Raw genomic sequence first — 23910 nt, 5'->3', positions numbered from 1 at the left:
TTTAATTTAATATGTCAATAAATATAATCCATATGGGTTGCCTAGCAAATTTCAGTCCAGAGTATGTTTAATTAATTAAAAAAAAAATATTTTTTTAAACATTTCACCGGTATGATTATTAGATAAATTCTATACCAATCGAACGTATGAAGCCCATAGAATATGCAAACGTTAGGTTGTTTTTAATCAATTCATTATTTATGTGTACATTTTTTATGTGACACTAAAGTATATATACATCTTTAGTATAAAAGAAGGTTATAGTGATACATATATTATAATACTACCCTGATTAAAAATATTGATTGAAAAAAGTTCAAAAAATGTACTACATGCAAATTATAATTAAATAAGTTTCATTAAATAAGCATCTCGGTGAAGGTCGTTGTAAAGCGGGATCTTAGACCATTAAGAAAAAAGGCATACAGTCAAAATCTGTTATAACAACATCGAAGGGACTACTCATATTTGATGACGTTGTTATTAAGTACCAAATACAATTTAGAATTCAGCCAGGACCTTTGATTTTGGTCAATATAACCGGTATGTTCTAAACGATGAAAAATCAAGAATTCGTTTCGTGAAACCAATTTAGTTTCTTCCTTCTCAATATAAACAATAAACTATACTTAATTAATCAAACGATTGTATTAAGACATATAATTAATATTTTTGTATTGAACAATATTTACTAACGAACCTAATATATTAGTTTTACATCTAAAAGTATAAAACTACCTTGTAGAACAATAAACATTAACCTGTACTGCCGTGCGATTCTGTAACTCACTTTTCGCACTCACTGAAAAGGTGGGAGCTTATAGTTTATTGTTTATCAGAATGCCAAATCATAACATGACTGCTTCACGACTGATTTGAGCGAGACCGCCGCTGCGAAAACCGCTGTGAGAGTTCGAAAAGTGAGTTACAGAATCGCAAGGCTGTACTTATTTATGGATTTCATTAGTAACAAGCAAAACCAAAACTTTAATATAAGTAAATAAAAAAGTGCGTGCGTACAAAGTACACATGTCAGAAGTAAAACTTCTTTAGCAAACTCATTTTTAAGTCTTGTTCATATTTATACAAATCTAAAAATTTCCAAGACTATTATACATATTTTAATTTATTAAAAACGCGTGGCACTTTAATTTACAATTCGTCTTTTGAGATTTCAATAAATTATTTTGCTTAAAATATATAAAACTAATACCATAAAATCTCTACGAAATTTACTTAAAAAAATAGAATTTCTATACGGTAATTCGCCCTTCTCACTCAATCGGTCTCAATCGCTCTGTCCCTTTTCTTCGACCAAAACGCTTCTTTTCTAAATCTATTGAAAGGGAAAGGTAAAGAGAACTTTTTATTTAATTGCAAAACTAAAATTTTATTTTAAGTAAAAATTTAGATAAATAAGATATGTAGTTTCAAATTTTAATTTATTTATTTTTACTTGTACTGTTTACAACCGTACATGTATTTGCAATGTAAATGACACCATGCAAGTGTATTCATTTTCATTATATTTTATTATATTCATATGTAATACCACAAGAGCTTCAAAATTATCGGGTATTTCCCGATAGGTTCGTTGCAAACAATTAATATAGTCGTCATGACGACTTGTTTGCAACGAACCTTGAGGGAAATACCAGATAATTTTGAAGCTCGAGTGGTATTCGGGGGATTATTTTTCCGACCCAAATGTCGGCCAATAGAATTGCACCATGAGACGAAATGTACAGTTAACAAATAAGAATTTCATAATGAATAAAACAACTACTTAATACTTTTCTTGAAGCAACGACCAGAGAAAATTTTCACAAAAAATTTTCAGTATAATACCATGTAGGTTGTACCACGTGACGTCGAATGGTGCAATTCTATTGGCATACATTAGGGTCGGAAAAATAATCACTTAAATTAGTTGGCATTCAGATCCCAATCTTATCTCACCCCACTAGTTTAGTCCATTGCTCTTTAAATAAATAATTATCCCTTTAAATATCTTTATAAGTTATCCCAACCCCGAACATTGCATATTTGGTAATTTATACATAATCCCGCGAAAATATCAACTTGGTACGTTGCCAATTTATTTCCTGTTACAAGTTACAGTGACAAAAACTGAATTTGTATGACACTTGGGAACGGAGTAAGATCGAATCTTTTGTATATTTATCACGTATACCCGTAATTTTCTTTTGGGTAATGATGAAAAGATATTTCTTAAATGACTAAAGATGTATTTTGCTGTGGTTTCGTAACTAAGAATAAAAAACTATAATTAAATATTCTAATGAAACAGTCGTACTTATCTTGTAATTAAAGTTACAGAACACGGGGTAAGATTAAATCACTTGAAGATTTAACGAAAAAATCTGGCAATAAACTCTCCGCCACTCTTTTTAATCGCCAAGTTGCTTTTCACATTGTTTGTAAGGAGCTGCAAACATTACACGTTCCACGTGATATCTTAAGTAATTAATAATAATAAAATAAATTAGAAACAAAGACTTGTCCTCTATCTGCAGGAGGCATGGTGAAATAGGAGCACGCACTTACATTCTCGTGGGAACAACACGCAAATACATAGGCGAAATAAGTCCGACCATACCATCAGGTGGTATCTTGGCCAATCGTCTGTCCAATTCTGTATATAAAAAAATTGTCTATTTAAGTACATGAAATATGTTGTTTGTAGCAAAAACTAATAAAAATTATTGTGGCCAAACTGATAGATATATTCAAAATTTTGCCAATAACAAGATCGTGGAGTTCATCATGGCAACGGTATAAACTACTGGTCAGATTGAATAACGAACTAGGTACATGTGTGATTGTCCTTCACTGTCGATATCACTTGACATCATCCTGCCGTTTGCCTCCTATTAAGTAAAAAAAAGAATGAGCGTGAAGAAAGACTTTTCGCAACTCGACAGGTGTGGCAGGAGTTTCAAATAAAACGTCAACATCACATATTATTAACATATCTTAATAATTAAAATAAATAACAATTGCTTAGCCCAATTTATTTTAAACGAATTTCTAATTTCATGGATCATGGCAGCCTTGAAGTTAATAACACGTTTGAAAGTGTAATAGGAATAAAATTAATTATAAGAATAACCTTGGTTAAAGAGTTAATTTAAAAAACAAGCACGATAATGTGTAAATTTGATGAATTTACACATTATCGTTCGCCATAATTAAAACATACATTACCCTCACAGTAACAATACCATAATGTCGAAAAATATATAATACTAGCAGACTGGCCAAGCGTTGCTGTGGCTAAGGTTTTTGTTATATTACAAAGTAGTAAACTATTCAAGAGAAACGGTGGGAGAACACCAGTCATGGGGACTACCATGCTTTATGGTGGTTATGCCATTAAATTGTAGAAACGTTGAAAGAATTATATGAAACGTTGGTACTTTTAACACAGCGCCATCTGTTAGAATTGTGACTATTAAATAAGAAACAAATATTTTGCTATAAAATAATATTGCTGGTATAAATTGAGATGAAAGCTATCCTATCTTAAAAGTTAGATCAAACTGCACACCGTGTGCAAATTTGATTGATATCGGTTCGGTAGTTTAGGAGTCCATAGCGGACAAACAATGAGACACGTAATTTATATATATATTAAGATTAAGTGCAAAAGATACACAATATCTCTATTGTGAACTCTCCGAACATATAAATATGTCGATAGTGTTAGGCCGGGAGATAGTGACACAAAATAGTGGGTCATTTGTACCAGTATGGCGGTTATTCAGGTGTCTTATTAGGCAATGAAAAAAAGAAAAATGATGGTCATAGCGCTGGTACCGGCGGCCCAATCGCGTGGGCGTTAGTCGAACTCGTGGGATTAATTAGGGTGTCAAACGATTTGTTCCACAAAAATTCTAGTATTTTCCGATAGACTTCCAACATGGCGATTAAAAAGGGTGGCGGAAAGTTTCTTGCCAGTTCTTCTTACCCGCTCTACGCCCTTGACTTTCGAACTGGTAGTAAATGTAAATTTACAACTAATTTAACTTGACAATTCAAAAGTGTACTTGGTTACCCACTTGAACAAAGATATTTTGAGTTTGAGTTTGACCATAACAAAAATAAGAGGCGGCAGGGCAGTGTCATGCCATACTTCTCCGGTGTGACTTACAGCTCGCCATATCGACGCGAATGCGTTAATAAAAAATTAAAAAAGTCAACCATTTGTGGCAGGCTAATTTTGCACAGTTAATCATCGTCGTGTCAATCTTTTCGGACGGTTCAAAATGGCCGCCATACCTCCGAAAATCTGTAAAAAAAATTTCAGACACCACCTCCCACAGGTATAGCTTTATCAGACTCCTATTTATGACCATACTGGGATTGTTGAAAAAAAATTTAAGCGTGTACAAATCGTTTGGCAAAAAAAAAAAACGCTGATTTTCGGAGTTCATAAACTCGTTTTAAACTATTAAAGCCATTCAATAGACACGATAGCTAATGACAAATTGAAAGCCGCCCGCGCGGTAATGAAAAGTCAAAATCAGATTAGGGTAAAAAGCCGCTTTCACCGGGGAAGGCGTGGTCGTTGAGCTTCCATCCTGCCCTTCAGGCAATTGACAACCCCTCGACGGCAAAAGCCCAGCCCTGCGATTCTGTAACTCATTTTTCGAACTCACACAGCGGTTTTCGCATCGGCGGTCGCTCTCAAATCAGTCGTGAAGCAGTCATTTTATGATTTGGCATTCTGACAAACAATAAACTACAAGCTCCCACCTTTTCAGAATGCCAAATCATAAAATGACTGCTTCACGACTGATTTGAGAGCGACCGCCGATGCGAAAACCGCTGTGTGAGTTCGAAAAGTGAGTTACAGAATCGCAGGGCTGGTCTGAGGCTCGCAGGAGATGCCCTTGCGCTAGTCGGGGAAAAACGCCCATTCCGACCAAGCTACGCTCGCCAAAATAGCCCGAGCTGAGTTGTAAAGGTCTCTTGAGGCCAACAGCGAGATCCCAAAAAAAACCACCACCCAGCGTGAACCAACCAAATAAGTAGTTTCATTTAACATACATCCCTACAACAACAGCCACCGAACTTTACTTGAGACTTGTTTTTTCTACAAGTTGTGTTTTTAATTTCATTTATTTTACTTTGTAAATAATCATTTTTAATTATTATTAGGTAGTTTTTGTAAATACTTAGTGTAACATTTTTTTAATACGAGACTGTCTTGCGATTCTGTAACTCACTTTTCGAACTCACTCAGCGGTTTTCGCAGCGACGGTCGTGCTCAAATCAGTCGTGAAGCAGTGATTTTATGATTTGGCATTCTGATAAAGAGGAAGCTTTCTTGTTTATCAGAATGCCAAATCGTAAAATGACTGCTTTTTTGACTGTTACAGAATCGCAAGGCTATACTTGGACTATTTTAAGTTAGATAGTCTAAAACTCCGACGTCATTTAATTGATCTAGTTTATTTGTATAAAATATTTAACTGTAACATCTAATCCATCTTTAAAACTTATCTTCTTATAAAATGTTCCTTTCTTTGTAATCCGAGAGTTACTCGAAGTAAAAGTCTTCTATACGTATATACGGCTCGCCTATCTGCTACTTTGAATGGTCCAGTGTATAGACTATCTCGCTCTTACAACTTGATTACTAACATCGACGAAAATATTGATATATTTTACAACAATCTTCCAACATACCGTAACGTTGTTTATCATGCTTTTAATGGGGTTTAAGTTTTCATTTAGTTTTGGTTATTTTTATTTTGTGGTTGTTTGTTAAAAATCCAATCGCTATTGTAAGTTAAATAAAATGAAATAAAAGTAATAACTAACTATATTATCGAAAACTCAGCTCATCAGTTACAATATATCACAATAGCATATCTAATTTTTATTCATACATATTTAAGTGTAACCTGAAATTAATTGAATAATTAATCATTTCATAGATATAATACAATAGGTACACGTACTTTTTACGTAATTAATGGAGAAAGACAATTAATTAGAAAAAATAAGAATTTTAATTACTGTCCGAGCTGCCCATGTAACACAGTTTATGGCGTGGAGTTTATATAGTGAAAATGACAAATCTGAAACGATTCGGGGCAGCCCCCAGAAAGTACACATATTGTAATAGGAAAATTATGATTTAATAAGTGATTAAAGATATGCCACCATTTAAACATCTAATAATTATTTTATCCTTATTGTAAACACACCGTTACTTATGAAATTTGTATATAATTCGAGAATTTCTATAGTTCAAGCACATTCAGAAAAATGTCTTTGAGAAACTATTTCCTACTTCGTTTTGTGCTTTGGTAGGCATTACAGTCTTTTAATTAATAATTTTTCTAAATTAAAACTAAATATGAATAGTAGGCAATGTGCAGCAATAAGGATCCATCTGTTAGGAATGATGGCGCCACCACAGAATGTGAAGTTATTTTGGTCTGAACGCTGAAGAGATAGTTGGTATAGCCCCTTCTGGTGCATCTGTCCCACCCACGACGCGGCCTTCGGGGTCATCGATCTCTGATATTTCTGCGGCTTTAAAATGAAAATAGTGAAAATTATATTTTATAAAATTTCATTTATCTCCTCGAAAGTAATTTGTTTAACCTTAATATGAAAAGCTTATTTTATAAGGATATTTAGACGTCTTGATCTGAGCCAATAATTTTAGCATGAGGTGACCGACAGACATGGTATGATGATGTAATGATACAGTGAAAACTGGCACAGTAGATGATAGATAGATGTAGTTTCGGTTCAGTATAATTTTTACTTATTCTACCTTTTTATTAGATTCTTACTAACATATAACTATAGAACATTTTTATATGCAACCCCATAGAGACTTTCCGAAATAAAAATTTAGTTTAGTTCTTATTTTTCTCTCTATACCAAACCTACCTAGAAATCAAGGAATAAATAAATATTTACCAAAATAATTTTCAACATATTTTATGATTCACAAATAAGTATATTATTTATATTTAGTTTTAATTTATAAAAATTATTCATTAAAAGACTGTAATGCTTACCAAGAGCCCCACAAAGCACAAAACCAAGTAGGAAATTGTTTCTCAAAGACATTTTTCTGGATGTGCTTGAACTATAGAAATTCTCGAATTATATACAAATTTCATAAGTAACGGTGTGTTCACAATGAGGATAAAACAATTATTAGATGTTTAAATGGTGGTATATTTTATATCACTTATTAGATTATAATTTTCATATTACAATATGTGCACTTCCTGGGTGCTCTCGAGAAGCGTTTCAGATTTGTCATATTAACTATATAAACTCCACGCCATAAACTGTTTTGTATGGGCAGCTCGGACAGTATCTTTCGTTAGAATGTGAGGTGATGGGCCATACGCCTGATCAATAAGTTAATTGTACTGGATTTGCTTAAATCGGGAGCAATTTTCTTATCTTATATTTGATGCCATTTCACAAAGACATGCTTGATACGAGATAATAAAAGAAATGTTGTTTCGATAAAATAATATACACTCTCTTTGCAATCATTTTGTAAGCATATCCGCCAGACAACTACGAAGTATTTATAATTATTTACAATGCAAAAGGAGGTAAAGTTTTATTTATCGAAACCGTAGCACCTCCTTGTATACCTTACACATAGGTGGGTAGAGTGTTCAGTGGGGTTGTTCGGATAATACTTGCAGCTGAGTTTCATCATTGGACGTAAAGGCAGAATACAAAATACCATCCGTATCACCTTGACGTCTGTAGTTTCACAACTACGCGTTTCTTAAGACAATTTCTGCAGCGCACCATCAGTATGTGGAACCAGCTGCCCACTGAATTATTTCCGAACAAATTTGACTTAGGGACCTTCAAGAATAGAGCGTACCAATTCTTAAAAGATCAAAACATACAATTTCACAAAAAAAAAAAAAAAATTATCTGAAGATGTGCCGTATAAGAAAGTTGGATCCTTTCACTTTTTTGTTGTTTGAATGTAATTGATTAAGGATATTTTGGGTGTTGCATATGTTGCGATCAAGGTTTTACCTACAAGGAGTGTGTAGGAAATTAAGGATAACTGATACTTTATTGCTCACGGCGCAATACAAAATGTGTTGTATACATAAGCCCGTATATTATATTTAAATTGTTATAACAAAACAACAGAAAGATATATTTGATAATTAAAATTACTACATTTTCTAATTTCCTGCCGTTTAATAGCTTTCTTGCATTAATTTATAGGTACGTGTTCCTATTGTATTAGAGGAGAGTAACCAAATATGGCAATAACCATTTTGTTTTTGTCTCAAAAACAAAAAACTATTAAAAAATTAACGATTTATTGACGTCATAATAATCACACATTTCCTACATTTTTAAAGATCATACATTTTTAAAGACCGAAGTAACAATATTATGTTCCTATTATTATAATATATTATTAAATTGAGCAATAAACAAAATATCAAAATAGACGCTAAATATGAAACAGGTACTCAAATATGGGCTACAAATAAAAACTTATGATATCTTGTACGAAAATAACAATTATAAAAAATTTATCTTATAAGAGATAGAGATACAATATCGACATTATTCTATCTACATAGTCAAGTCTATGACATAAATAAAAAAAAATAAAATAAAAGCGGCTAAAGTGTCCATCTAATATCAGTAAAACTCTTAAGTCTGGTGTTGGGTGTGTATGATTTATGAAGTGTTTGAACCAATTATTCATTCAAATATTCATTTGGATCAACACAACATCTCTACAGTTGTAAGTTCATATTTTTAAACCGGTTCATTAACGTCATAGACACGATCTGCTGAATAGTTATGTTACGTGCTGCCAACATGCCATTCTGTGAAGATCAGTTCTTGTAATCTATGACATTTGCTTTCCAATGTTAAAACATATTCTACTAAAACGTTTTCTAATTGTCTCCCCAACGTTGTTTTTCTACCTAAGGTCATCGCAGCCGCTTCTTCAGGACTAAGTTCCGTTGTCAGGCTTAAGCGTTGTCGTTCTTAGTACTTTGAAACATTTCACGATCGTCGTTTAATGCGTCTTTCGATTGTAGGTTTTCGAGAATTGTTACTTGCCCATATATGCACTAGCCCACATTTAGTTACTCTCCTCTATATCTATGAAATTATTAATAATTCAATTAATTTCAGGTTACGCATAATTATGTATGAATATAATATTGAATACTGATGAGCTGAGTTTTCGATAATATAGTTAGTTATTACTTTTGTTTGGTTCTATTTAACTTATAATACAGCCATTGGATTTTTAACTACTTTTATTTATTAATATATTTATTTACACGTTCTAAAAAAATGTGTATGCCTAAAATATACAAGAAATTATGACATCTTTAAAAAATAGAAAATTTTATAAGTATAGTCGTATTTTTAATTAGACGAAGCCAACTGACAGTAGCTAATGTCACTTTATAAAATAATGTTGCCACATTTAAAGTAATAGTGATGCGTTCAGTTCTTGTTCAATCAGATGAATGAACAATGAGTGTGAATAGTCAATCATTTCAAACAATAAAAGAATATTATTTCTATTTCAAAATTGTATAAAAGTGCTCTGACTTATATAGTTAGGTACTAGTACTATGTAACTACAATCAGTTTTTTGACGTCTTATTACAAAGCGCGGCGCGGCGACAAGTTCCATCACCGATCATTAATTCAGGGGTTTTTACTTTGTCACAACACTATTTTTATTTCATTAAAAACTGACAACACCGTAAACGTCAGTTGACTTCGTCTAATTAAAAATTCGACTATAGATAAGTGTGAATTAATATTCTAACTTTAATAAGTTAAGTATAGTTTTTTTTCTTGGGATCTCGCTGTTGGCCTTAAGTGCCTTTACAACTCAGCTCGGGCTGTTTTGGCGAGCGTAGCTTGGCTGGAACGGGCGATTTCCCGCGACTAGCGCAAGCCCAGGTGTGAGGCTCGCAGAAGACGCCCTTGCGCTAGTCAGGGGAAAACACCCATTCCGGCTAAGCTACGCTCGCCAAAACAGCCCGAGCTGAGTTGTAAAGGCCCTTAAAAAACAATATTTAACTTTAATATTCACACTTTTCTTCTTACAAAATTGTCCTTTCTTTGTAATCCTAGAGTAACTCGATCTATGTCTTCTATACGTAGCTACGGCTCGCTTATCTGCTTCTTTGAATGGTCCAGAATATTGATGTGTTTTACATAAATCTTCCAACTTGCCGTTACTTAAACAAAGTTCAAAATCATGCTCTAAATAAGTAGTTTTTATTTCGTATTGGTTTGTTCCTTGATAGATTGCTAACGTTCTAATTTATTTGATGTGTATGTGTATTAAATTTGTGATGTCTTATTTTCTTCTATTTTTTTAAGCATACACATTGTTTTAGGACGTATAAACATATTAATAAATAAAAGTAGTTAAAATCCAATGGCTGTAAATACATAGGAAATATATAGACAATTAATGGCAGGAAATTAGAAAAGATAAAAATTTTAATTACCAAATATATCTTTCTGTTGTTTTGTTACAACAATTTAAAAATGATATAGGGGCTTATGTATAAGGCGAGTGGGGGAAAGATTTAACGGTATTTTGATGAGATGAGCAGAATTGTGTTCGAACCACTTGTAGAACAATAAATATTAACCTGTGCTAATTTATGGCTTTGATTAGTAACAAGCAAAAACTACACTTTTCTATCATATCAATGACCTATTGTTAAATCTGTTCCAAAGCAGAGAAGATAAGTAAATAAAAAAATAAAAATACGACCACAAAATAGGGTAAAGATGAAATCGTGACGGGAAAAGTGATCGTCAACGGTTTTAATTCCATAGCTCTTATTGACCTGAAAACTCACATCTTACTTAAGTGAAAAAATACCTATATTTAACAAAGATACAGCTAATTGTTTGTTTTTTTATATATCAATTAAACCCAACGGGGAAAGATTGAAACAGACGTTCTCATACTTTTGCCATCTCAGTTTTAAGCTATCCACGAATCCCATCATAAAATTTAAGAGATAAATCTTTTGAATTGAATTGGATTGACGGCCGTTAAAACAGTGATATTTTCTTTGCCTGTGCCATGTTCGAGAGGACAGTGTTCCCTTCTTTCGGAATAATATACGGGTCAGTATGTTTATTTCTGAAATGTTCAAGCGATTCGAGGTTGTTTTCAGAGAAAGTCCATGACGTTTACAGAATTTAGTAAACCAATCTGATCCTGGAACTTCGTCCTTAAATGGGGTAATATAGGGTTCCACGAGAAAAATTACTTCTTTTCTAGATAGCCCAAAACCCCATTTTTCCAAAACTTAAAGGCCATTGGCTAATCTCGATATCACGACCAAAGACAGGAGGGCGACCTAATGTAATACTTTTAACGCTGGTTTTTTGTTCGGTTGAAAAGCGTAGCAATGCGATTTCTAAAAAATTTTGCTGCTCCAAATATCAAAACCTTTCTTTTTACTTTTTCTACGCCTTCGGCCACATCGTTTTAAGTAAAGGATGTTGCACGTGATTATTTCCGGATTATTATTAAATCACTTGAAGATTTTACGAAAAAATCACGACGCAGAAATTATTCAAATTTACGCACTCCACGCACTCTGGGCGGCTAACTTCGAATGTGGTTTGTAACGATAGAAACTGGCGGTGTTAATAAAAATACCAGCACTCAAAAAAATACGTTAAATCTTGCCCCCACTTACCCTATATGTTTCTTGTACTTTTACGTTAATATAGGTATAGTAATAAGTTAAGGTATCTGTGCCATGCATATTGGCATCCATTAAATAGAAAAAAAATGCCATAACGTAAGAACACTTTGTACTCCTATTAAGTACACAAAAAAAGAACGAGCGTAAAGAAATGACTTTTCGCCACTTCGTACAGCCCTGCGATTCTGTAACTCACTTTTCGAAAAGGTGGGAGCTTATAGTTTATTGTTTATCAGAATGCCAAATCATAAAATGACTGCTTCACGACTGATTTGAGAGCAACCGCCGATGCGAAAACCGCTGTGTGAGTTCGAAAAGTGAGTTACAGAATCGCAGGGCAGGTGTGGCAGGAGTTTCAAATATTACATCAACATCACATATTATTAAAATATATCTTAATTATAAAAAGAAGTAGGTAACAAATGCTTAGCCCAATTTATTTTAATTGTATTTCGAATTTCATGTTTCAAAGCAGCCTTGAAGTTAATAACGACGTTTGATAGTGTAATGGGAATAATATTAATTATAAGAACGCGTGCGTCAAATATAACCTTGGTTAAAAAGTTAATTTAAAAATGAACAGCTACTTTTCGTACAATTAACGATAATCTAAATTTTATAAATTTGTTACATTATACCGTACCAATACGATAATGTCGGATAGTATAAAATATTTAGTACATAAGATACACAACATCGCTACTGTGAACTTTCCGAACGTTTAAATATGTCGATAGAGTTGGAGACATCGTACATTATACATAAGAAGTCCCGTCTTATTTCTAATTTATTGTACCCCACCATCCCTAATGCAAATTATTTTGGGTACATTAAGGGATAGTAGGGATAGATGGCATACAGTCTGTAATAAAGGAATCTGACCGGATGAAATGTCTTTGATCCCTTGAAGGATGGGACTGGATTGAGATGCTACTTGTGTGGACACGTAAGTGGCACGGCCGCAGAGCAGGCGGAAAATAATAAACGGAAAAAATAAAAGGGTATTTCTTCTAACTTTGATTTTATTCTCTTTGGATTCTCTACTCTTGGGCCGTGGGGTTCAAACGCACTAATTAAAAATTTAAGTTGACGACTGGTAGATTACTATCACCAGCTTTGGAGTACCGAAGACCCCAAAGCTGGTGCCTCCTTCGCTGAATGAATTAGTATCGTAATCCAGGGAGGAAATGTCAGCCTTAAATGTAGACTATTACAGGGTCCAAACATTTTAACACTGGCGGCATTAATTGCAAGAATATGGTACAAAAATGTTATGGTGGTACAATCTAAAGTCCGCATATTCTGCCACACATGACGTGCAAATTTGTCTTAAAAGGTCACATCATCCTTATAAAAATACACAAATTATATAAATAACAATTATAAAAATATATTGTTACGTTATCAAATTAATATTTTAATGTTTCAGGCAAATATTTTTTTAATATTTTTTTTTTCAAAAATTTGTTGGTACATTAAGTCGATGTTTTAAAAACTGTAATAAGGAGATTTGAATGTTTCTGGTAAATAAACCTTGATTGCTATACACAGTTTATTTCAAATATAATTCAATTTGAACCAACTGCTTAAGAATTATAACTAGTCAAATAACTTAATTTGGTCACTCCCAGACTAACTGACCGATCATCAAAATTCTAAGGAACTTCCAGCTGACATAGAAGCTTCAAATTTAGAATATGTAATAAGTATTTGTTACTAATTACATATTCTAAATTTGTATCAGTTAAATTAATTTTGAATTTCGTCCTATTTTCTAGATACACTCAAAATCTGTTATAACGACATCGAAGGGACTACTCATATTTGGTCGTAAAACCGATGACGTTGTTATTAAGTACCTAATACAATAGAACAAAAGGGGCCTTTGATTTTGGTCAATATAACCGGTATGTTGTTCTAAACAGTTTAGTAAGTTTTTTGTTAATCCAGCATCGCAACCCCACTGCCCCTAATTTTATGTTAGTTATATACTCAAGTTTTAAACTATTAAGCCACTCAATAGACACGATAGCTAATGACAAATTGAAAGCCGCCCGCGCGGTAATGTTAAGTCAAAATCAGATAAGGGTAAAAAGCCGCTTTCACCGGGGAAGGTGTGGTCGTTGAGCTTTCGTCCTGCCCTTCAGGCGATTAACCACCCTTCGACGGCACAAGCCCAGGTCTGAGGCTCGCAGGAGACGCCCTTGCGCTTGTCGGGGGAAAACGCCCATTCCGGCCAAGCTACGCTCGCCCAAACAGCCCGAGCTGAGTTGTAAAGACCATTAAGGCCAACAGCGAGATCCCAAAAAAAAACAATATTTAAATAAAAATACAATAAAATATGTTTATTATGGAACATAAGATACATGTATTACTTATTCACGTCATTAAATTTGAATTATAATATAATAGGCATCCCTACTCATCGGCAAAGAAGACAGAGGGTGTAGGCCGAGAGAAAAAGCCGGCGTAAAAAAACTCTCGGTACTCTTTTAAAATAGCAAATCATCAAACAACACTTATTTTAAAACAAGTATCGCAAATTAATTATCTATATAAAATATTATATTATTATATATTATTATTCACACTTATCTTATAAAATGTTCCTTTAGTTACTCAAACTAAGTCTTCTATACGTAGCTACGGCTCACTTATCTGCTATTTTGAATGGTCCAGTGAATTTATCGCTCTTACAACTTGATTACTGATATTTATGAAAATATTAATGTATTTTATAATAATCGTCCAACTTACTGTTACTAAAACAAAGTTCGAAATCATGCTTTTAATGAGGTTTAGGTTTATATTATTTAGTATTGGTTTAATATTGTCATTTTATTTTTATGTTTTTAGTTATAGTTATTTATTTATTTTGTAGTTTAATTTTTTGTCTTGATAGATTGCTTACGTTCTAATTTAATGTGTATGTGTGATAAATTTGTGATGTCATAATTTCTTGTATTTTTTAGGCATACACATTGTTTTAGAACGTATAAATATATTAATAAATAAAAGTAGTTAAAAATCCAATTACAAGTTAAATAATTTTATAATTACATAGATAAAATACAATACACGTATTACCGATAAATTAATGAAGAAAGACAATTAAATGGCAGGAAATTAGAAAAGATAAAAAAATTAATTACCAAATATAACATTCTGTTGTTTCGTTAGAACAATTTAAATATTTTATAGGGGCTTATTTATACAACACATTTTGTATTTCGCCGTGAGCAATAAAGTATTAGGTATCTTTCTACACACTCCTTGTAGGTAAAACCTTGATCGCAACATATGCAACACCCAAAACATCCTTAATCAATTACTTTTAAACAACAAAAAAGTGAAAGGATCTACTTTTTTATACGGCAAATCGTTAATTTTATTAAATATTTTCTTTAAGAAATTGTACGTTCTATTCTTGAAGGACCCTAAGTGGAATTGGTTCGGAAATACTTCAGTGGGCAGCTGGTTCCACATAGTGATGGTACGCAGCAGAAATTGTCTTAAGAAACGCGTAGTTGTGGAACGACAGACGTCAAGGTGATACGGATGGTATTTTGTATGCTGCCTTTACGTCCAATGATGAAACTCAGCTGCAAGTATTATCCGAACAACCCCACTGAACACTCTACCCACCTATGTGTAAGGTATACAAGGAGGTGCTACGGTTTAGATAAATAAAACGTTACCTCCTTTTGCATTGCAAATAATTATAAACACTTCGTGGTTGTCTGGTGGATATGCTTACAAGATGATTTCAAAGACAGTGTATATCTTTATATTATTTTATAGAAACAACATTTCTTTTATTATCTCGTATCAAGCATGTCTTTGTGAAATGGCATCAAATATAAGATAAGAAAATTGCTCCCGATTTAAGCAAATCCAGTACAATTAACTTATTGATCAGGCGTATGGCCCATCACCTCACATTCTAACGAAAGATACTGACCGAGCTGCCCATACAAAACAGTTTATGGCGTGGAGTTTATATAGTGAATATGACAAATCTGAAACGCTTCTCGGGAGCCCCCAGGAAGTGCACATATTGTAATATGAAAATTATAATCTAATAAGTGATATAAAATATACCACCATTTAAACATCTAATAATTGTTTAATCCTCATTGTGAACACACCGTTACTTATGAAATTTGTATATAATTCGAGAATTTCTATAATTCAAGCACATCCAGCAAAATGTCTTTGACGAACTACTTCCTCTTTGGTTTTGTTTTTTGCGGGGCTCTTGGTAAGCATTTGTCTTTCAATTATTAATTTAAATAATAAATTAAAACTATTTATATATATATATATATATATATATACTTATATGTGAATCGCAAAATATGTTGCCAATTATTTAGCTAAGTATTTATTTATCCCTTAATTTCTAGGAAGGTTAGGTATATAGAGAGAAAAATATGAACTAAACTAAATTTTTATTTCGGAAAGTCTCTATGGGGTTCTATTGGAAAATGTTCTATAGTTAGGTATATGTTAGTAAGAAGCTACTAAAAAGGTAGAATTAGTAAAAACTATATTAAAGCGAAATACATTGCGGGGGCAGCTAGTAAATAATAAGTAGCAGTTCTATCTACAGTGCCAGTTTTCACTTTATCATTACATCATCATGATCATACCACGTCGGTCGGTCACACCATGCTAATGTCTTGTCCCAAACCAAGTCGTCTATATACGTATATTATGCTTATAAAATAATATTTTCATGTTAACGTTAAAGAAAAAGCGTTCGGCTAACGGCAGCCCACCCGCGAAAAGGCCTACACAGCCAATAAACCCTCCGAAGAGGGATTTAAGTTCGTTGTTATCGGACAAATCGGACAAACCTGCGCCCTCCGCCCCCGCGGACCGCATCAAAACCCCCCCGCCCGTTTATGTTAGGGACAAGGGCGTATGGCCCACCCTTTCTAAGCTTCTCGACTCAAAGTTGATCAGTTATAAAGCCCGAACTTTGAGGGACAACAGGTGTTCACACCTGAGCACCACCGGTTCCTTACCTCCTACCTTCGTTCCGAAGGTATCGGAGGTCACACTTTCCCCTTGCCCGAGGAGCGCGTCCTTAGGGTAGTTATCAAGGGCATCCCGAAGGAAATAGACTCCGGGGTCGTCCAAATAGACCTGACCGAGCAGGGATACCCCGTAAGGGATGTATTCCGTATGCTAAACCGCTCCACCAAAGAAGAGTACGATATGGTACTTGTAGTCTTAGACCCTACTCCGAGTGGGAAAAAGATTTTTAACCTTCGGGAGTGCTGTAAGCTCTCGGGGTTGAGGGTTATAACTCCCCTCAAACACTCTTTCACACGGCAGTGTCATCGCTGCCAACTCTACGGGCACGCAGCCCGAAACTGTTTTGCGAGGGCGCGGTGCGTAAAGTGTTTAGGCGACCATGGCACCTCGGACTGTAAGCGGACACTCCCGTGCGCTGAGCCGCCGGCGTGTGTGCTTTGCGGGCAACAGGGGCACCCTGCTAATTATCGCGGTTGTCCTAGAGCCCCCAAGGCGCATAAGCCGCCGTCTTGGCGCATGGTGGGTCGCGACGCGGCCCGTCGTGGCACGGGAGCAAAGCCCTCATACGTGCCGGCCCCGCCTCCCGGTATTAGTCCATGGGCCAAGCCCTCCGTTACGGAGGGCCCTCCCCAACTCACGGCAGAAGCCTTCCCGCCTCTGCCATCTAAATCGGCAACCGCAGCGCCTTCCCAGGTCCCTGCGCCAATCCCTATCTTAAAAGAGAGGCCCACATTAAATGCGAACCCTCCCACCAAAGCCCTCAGCCCTCCCATGAAGGCAACTGAGGAGTCAGGCAGCGTCCGCGACGCTTTTAATCTTGCGTTCAGCGTAATAGACGCTATAGACTTAGACGCACTCGTCGCATTCGCGGAGGCCTTTAAGTCCGCCAAAACTGCGTCCACCAAGGTGGAGGTAATAACCGAGCATGCCCTGCTCCTTAAGTCCGTGCGGCAATTTGTGGAATCCGGCACACCGCAATAGTTACGACCATATTAACCCCTTCCGATACAAAAGGCTCTTAGGAGGCCCAGGTACACTTACACACTAAAGGATTCGGATGATCCAATTATCGTAGCTAACACATTAAATTAAAAGCCGCCCGCGCGGCCAATAATAACAATCAAGTATTCAGACACAGATTATGGTTAAAAACCGCCTTCACCGGGGAAGGCGAGGACCTCTACTTCGCACTTCGCTCACTCCAGTGAGTTTCCGTCCTGCCCTTCAGGCGATTGACCACCCCGCGACGGCCCAAGCCGAGGTTCGAGTCTCACAGGAGACGCCCTTGCGCTAGTCGCGGGAAAAACGCCATTCTGGCCGAGCTTCGCTCGCCAACCAGCCCGAGCTGAGCTGTAAAGGCCCCAAAGGCCAACAGCGAGATTCCTTTCAAAAAAAAAAAAAAAAAAAATTGTCCGCTATGGACTCCTAAACTAACGAACCGATTTCAATCAAATTTGCACACCGTATGCAGTTTGATCTAACTTAAAAGATAGGATAGCTTACATCTCCATTTTTTTTTTTTTGTATAAAGACAATTCACACCAATTGACCTAGTCCCATGCTAAGCTGGTGAAGCTTGTGTTATGGGTACTAGGCAACGGATATACATACATATTATAGATAGATAGACATATAAATACATATTTAAACACCCAAGACCTAAGCACAACACCAAATGCTCATCACAGCTATGTTCGTCTCAGCCGGGGATCGAACCCGGGACCCATGGATTCGTAGTCAGGGGTACTAACCACTAGACCAATGAGTCGTCGAATTTATACCCGCAATATTATTTTATTGCAAAATATTTGTTTATTATTTGATAGTCACAATTCTAACAGATGGCGCTGTGTTGAAAGTACCAACGTTTCACATAAGCTACAATATAATGGCATAACCACCAAAAAAGCATGGTGGTCCCCATGACTGGTGTTCTCCTACCGTTTCCCTTGAATAGTTTGCTACTATGTAATATAACAAAAACCTTAGCCACAGCAACGCTTGGCCGGTCTGCTAGTACTTGTTATAAAAAGTATAGAGATGATAAAAATATCATATAGAAAAATATTGCATATAAATAAAACAATTTAAACAGCTTCAGTAAAACCTTAAATTCTGATCTATCTCTCTTATCGACATAAGAAAGCTTTACAAAATGAAAAATAACATTACTTAAAACTATTTTGACCTTGATTTTACCTCAAGAAAGCAATTAGAGAGCAATTTCATTGTCTACAAATGCTCCTCTGTCTTATTGATTTCTCGCTTCCTCTCAAAGTGGCGCAGACAAGCCCTTTATTGTCGTGGTGATTCCCGATAGCTTTGAGATAATACTACTACCTTGAACCCTATATCTTATCCCTAGAGCTCCGTCTCTTACTTTAGGTCTCTTGGTGCAGACATCCCGTACTTATTTATATATATGCTACTGTAAAAGCTTGAACTGCAGTAAATCCTAAGATATTCCAGTAAAACCTAAGATCTACCAATTCCTAATGGTAAATGTCCCAAAAGGTTTGCGATTCGAACTCTTACCACCATTCTGTTGGTAAATCTTAGGATTTACATTAATGGCACGGTAAATGTTGAAAAACAGAAAAATGCACCTGCAGATCATCATGATTACTTTGTAATTCTAAATGCCACAATAGCAATCCGTGTTGTAACAAGTGAAATGTTTTTTTTAATATGACAAATATCAAAGGATTCGGGGCAGCCCCCAGGAAATACACATATTGTAATAGGAAAATCATAATCTAATAAGTGATATAAAATATACCACCATTTAAACATCTAATAATGGTTTTATCCTCATTGTGAACACACCGTTACTTACGAAATTTGTATATAATTCGAGAATTTCTATAGTTTAAGCAAATCCAGCAAAATGTATTTGACGAACTACTTCCTTATTGCTTTTGTGCTTTGCGGGGCTCTTGGTAAGCATTTGTCTTTTAATTAATAATTTAAATTATAAATATAAATTATATGTGAATCGCAAAATATGTTGCCAATTATTTTGGTAAATATTTATGCCTCCCTTGATTTCTACGGAAGGTTAGGTATAGAAAGAAAAATAAGAACTAAACTAAATTTTTATTTCGGAAAGTCTCTATTGAGTTGCATATAAAAATGTTCTATAGTTTTAAGTTAGTAAGAAGCTAATAAAAAGGTAGAATTAGTAAAAATTATACTGAACCGAAACTACATCTATCTAACTACTGTGCCAGTTTTCAATGTATCATTACATCATCATGATCATACCATGTCGGTCGGTCACATCATGCTAAAGTTATTGGCTCAGATCAAGCCGTCTATATATCCTTATTTATAAGCTTATTTTAATAACCTTTCATATTAACGTTAAACAAATTACTTTCGAGGAAATAAATGAAATTTTATAAAATATAATTTTCACTATTTTCATTTTAAAGCCGCAGAAATATCAGAGATCAATGAGCCCGAAGGCCGCGTCGTGGGTGGGTCAGACGCACCAGATGGGGCTGTGCCATACATAATATCTCTACAGCGTTCAGATTATAATAACATCGCAACCTGTGGTGGTGCCATCATTGCTGACCAATGGATCCTCACTGCAGCACAATGTGTCCGAGAGTAAGCCTAGGATTCGATTATGAGTATTTTTAAATAAATTTATATTAACTGTTTTAGTAAATTATCTAAAAAATATTGACTATCTATCGAATTAAATTATTTCTATTAAAGTAAAAATATTTTTCAGCGTATCGCCAAAAGATTTAAGCGTTTTGGCAGGAACAAACAGCATAACGTCTGGAGGTACCAGATACAAAGTTGACAAAATTGTAATTCACGAAAAATTTAACGCGGAACATAATCTTTATGATATTGCTCTGTTGAGAACCACAGAGAAGATTCAATTTACCGAAAAAGTTAAAGCTATCGAAATAGCCACGGAAGATCCCAAACCAGGAGACAAGTGTAAATTATCTGGATGGGGATACCACGACGTAAGTATATTCTTAAAACATAATTTCTCTCTATACATGACGAAAAAAATTTAACCAAACGGCTTATATAACTGGATAAATAAACCTTTTATCATGGTAACGGCACAAACTTCGGGTCAAGGATTCAGCTACTGAAGTATTTCCTAACTAATACCACCGAATGTACCAATTCTTAAAAGGTTGGCAACGCATCCGTGAGTGTCCATGGGTAGCGGTATCACTTAACATCAGGGGACCCTCCTGCCCGTTTCCCAACTGTTATATAAAAAAATATGATTTATAAAAGTTCAAATTGTAATTAATCAAATTTTTCCAGCAAAGGGGAAGACGCAGTCACGACAAATTGCAATGGTTGGACGTAAAAATTATATCCGAGGAAGACTGTAAAGCTAATGAAATATTAAAACGCGCTGAAAAGAATTTCCCTATTACTGAAAGCCACATCTGTACTCTTAACAAGAAAGGCGAAGGTACTTGCAAAGTAAGTAATTATTGTTATCAGGTCCCGCAAAGTCGTACAAGACTAAAATCCTATTCGATCCTATAACTACGTTGTGGGTGAAAATAGAAATGTAACCGAGCAGACATTGTATACCTACCTATTTGAAATATTTTGTATATTCGGTCCCAAAATTCTAAGGGCTACACAACCACACCTCAACCACACCACGTGGCTGGGCGTATATGATACCGACCACATCGCAACCACAATGCCACCACCAGCGGCACTGCGAACTAGTGGCCGACCTCCCCCGGTTTATTCATTCTGCGTTCGACTAAGGTGACAAAGTTTCCTCTTCGAACTCAGTCAACTCCAGCATTCATAGCGGAAACACGTTCCGCAACTGTGCACACGACGCATCGCAACTACTGGCGACAATGCAACCACATCGACATTTTGTCGGTACCACAACGCTACTACAAAAAGCTGCAGCGACACTATTTACACGTAACCACTGCTTCACAGCATTTTGTCGTTGCGACGTGGTGTGGTTGTGGTACGTGTGAAACAGTCCTTAATCATACACTGCATAAATAAGCAAGTCAATCTATTTACAGTCAAAATCTGTTGTAACGACAACGAAGGGACTACTCATATTTGGTCGTAAAAACCGATGGTCGTAACAGCCGATGACGTAGTTATTAAGTACCTAATACAATAGAAGTCAGCCGGGACCTTTGAATTTGGTCAATATAACCGGTATGTTGTTCGGATGTCGTCGTAAACGGTTTTGACTGTATTTAAAACATACATGATTTTCATGTGATATGGTCACTATAAGATGTTGCAAGGTTAGCTAATTACGTAATTACTTAAAGCCCCCAGTACACAATGGCCTGTGATGGGCCACGCTTTGCAATGCACAATTGTAGGCCACTATCACTTGGTGTTCACACAATGGCGCATGCCTCATTGCTGCCTGGCAAACCACTTGTAATGGACGTCGAAGTAATTACGGCTGTTGCAGGCGGCTATTTATTTGTATACTGTTTACAAGTATTACAGAAGTGTGTACCGTCACAAAGTTATAAAAAAGAAATGGCGAAAAAGGCGATGGTGGATGCTGACCATTCATCGAAACAGTTTTACAAATTCTAGTGCTAGAACAAATTCTAGTTCTAGCACGAAACACAAAAGTGTACTATCCCGGTCAGCGGCCGGTGACGAACTAAACAATGGCCGATTGTGTAAACACCACAGGCCACGCTACGCCACGATTCCTTTGAAGTGTGCCCAAAAAACCGACAACTCCCCGATTGCGCGCCACGATTGACAATTATTGTCCGCCATCATATACCATTACCCCCTGTACACAATGGCGATGGCCTGTAGTGGGCCCGCATGGGCCATTGTGTACTGGGGCCTTAAGATAGAAAATCCCTCAAGTAGGGACTGAACAATTAACCGACTTTACTGTAGGACTGTTTTTGTTTTGTTGTTTTACAAATTGAGTTTTTCATGGCTCAATCTTAATAAATGTCCCTACATAATTACCTGCTTCATCTTAACAGAGTCAGATATATATCTTGGTTCGATTTCTTACCCTACAATCGACTTTCTGTCTATGTGCGCATAAGACTCGCTCGCACGTCGAAGGAAAACATCGTGAGGAAACCGGCATGCCTTAGACCCAAAAAGTCGACTGTGTTTAACCATTTCAGGCGGGAAGGTTGATTACCTACTTGCCTATTACAAGTGACCACGGAACAGATACATAAATCGATATAAACTATAAATATATACACATACCAAGAGTTTTTTTACGCCAGCTTTTTCTCTCGGCCTACACCCTAATAAACTTATTTTATATTATGTAACTCAGAGAATATTTCAAGGATAATCTGGAAATCGGACCTTTTAAGTTTATTCGTTGTAATGTTTGGAATTTCCACGTTTCACTCTTTCTTAAACAAAGATCTTACTGAACACTTTTCAGGGTGATTCTGGTGGATCCTTGGCGTGCAACAACAAATCTGCTGCTATCGTCTCATTTAACGTTCCGTGTGCTCGTGGAGTGCCTGATGTCTACACGAGAACCACCAGCTACTCCAAGTGGATTAAGGACAACATGGAGGCTAATAAGCCCTAATTAAGTCCCGACAATTGATGTTTTAGAATTATTTCTTAATATCAATAAATGTTATGTTATCCTAAATGTAATGTTATTTCTATAATATAATGATTGCCAAAGTGTGTACTATCTATATATTTATTTCAAATGCGAGAACAAATTCTTTATTATTAGTATCCTGAATGGGAAATTCCATCTTCCACCACAAAAACAACTCTTTTTAAGACACTTCTTGCCGCGTGGTTTACCTTTTATGGAACCAGCTGTTATTTCAGGTATTTCCAAACCCTTAGGACTTCTTCGTGGATCTTCAGGAGAAGATCGAACAACTACCTAAAAGGCCGCCAGGAAAGTGCTCTCTAATTGCTTTCTTTGGGTAAAATCAAGGGCAAAATAGTTTTTGAGTAATCTTATATTTCATTTTGTAAAGCTTTCATGTCGATAAGAGAGATAAATCATAATTTACGGTTTTACTGAAGCTGTTTAAATTGTTTCATTTATATTAATAAAATGCAATATTTTTCTATATGACAT

The 23910-nt window shown here is 35.5% G+C and overlaps 1 protein-coding gene and 1 long non-coding RNA gene across 3 annotated transcripts; one reads left to right on the top strand and one right to left on the bottom strand.

The window, feature by feature from the left end:
- Positions 1 to 5835: 5835 nt before the first annotated feature.
- Positions 5836 to 9371, bottom strand: LOC125061934. Its single transcript, XR_007119112.1, has 2 exons — positions 7068 to 9371; positions 5836 to 6570 (listed from the first exon to the last, which is right to left on the bottom strand). It is a non-coding gene; the product is annotated as an uncharacterized LOC125061934 (long non-coding RNA).
- A 6543-nt stretch (positions 9372 to 15914) lies between these two features.
- On the top strand, positions 15915 to 23460 carry LOC125061866 (chymotrypsin-2-like). 2 transcript variants are annotated; one of them, XM_047667501.1, is made up of 6 exons: positions 16007 to 16032; positions 19683 to 19753; positions 20249 to 20429; positions 20557 to 20803; positions 21120 to 21284; positions 23242 to 23460. In XM_047667501.1, exons 2-6 carry the CDS (start codon positions 19702 to 19704, stop codon positions 23392 to 23394), a joined length of 798 nt encoding a protein of 265 aa, XP_047523457.1. In that variant the 5' UTR covers positions 16007 to 16032; positions 19683 to 19701; the 3' UTR covers positions 23395 to 23460. The 2 variants fall into 2 exon arrangements, with proteins under 2 accessions (XP_047523456.1, XP_047523457.1); XM_047667500.1 differs by lacking the exon at positions 19683 to 19753 and having other exon boundaries at positions 15915 to 16032.
- Positions 23461 to 23910: the final 450 nt, after the last annotated feature.

Source organism: Pieris napi, chromosome 24 (assembly GCF_905475465.1).
Source record: "Pieris napi chromosome 24, ilPieNapi1.2, whole genome shotgun sequence".
Lineage (NCBI taxonomy): Eukaryota > Metazoa > Arthropoda > Insecta > Lepidoptera > Pieridae > Pieris > Pieris napi.
Note: the sequence above shows the minus strand (reverse complement) of the source record. Positions and strands in the feature narration are given on the sequence as shown.

Coding starts and splice junctions, on each gene's coding strand:
- LOC125061866 (XM_047667500.1), top strand. CDS start 15,981: ATGTCTTTGACGAACTACTTCCTCTTTGGTTTTGTTTTTTGCGGGGCT. Junction 16,033..20,248: donor TGTTTTTTGCGGGGCTCTTG/GTAAGCATTTGT, acceptor TTCATTTTAAAG/CCGCAGAAATATCAGAGATC. Junction 20,430..20,556: donor GCAGCACAATGTGTCCGAGA/GTAAGCCTAGGA, acceptor AATATTTTTCAG/CGTATCGCCAAAAGATTTAA.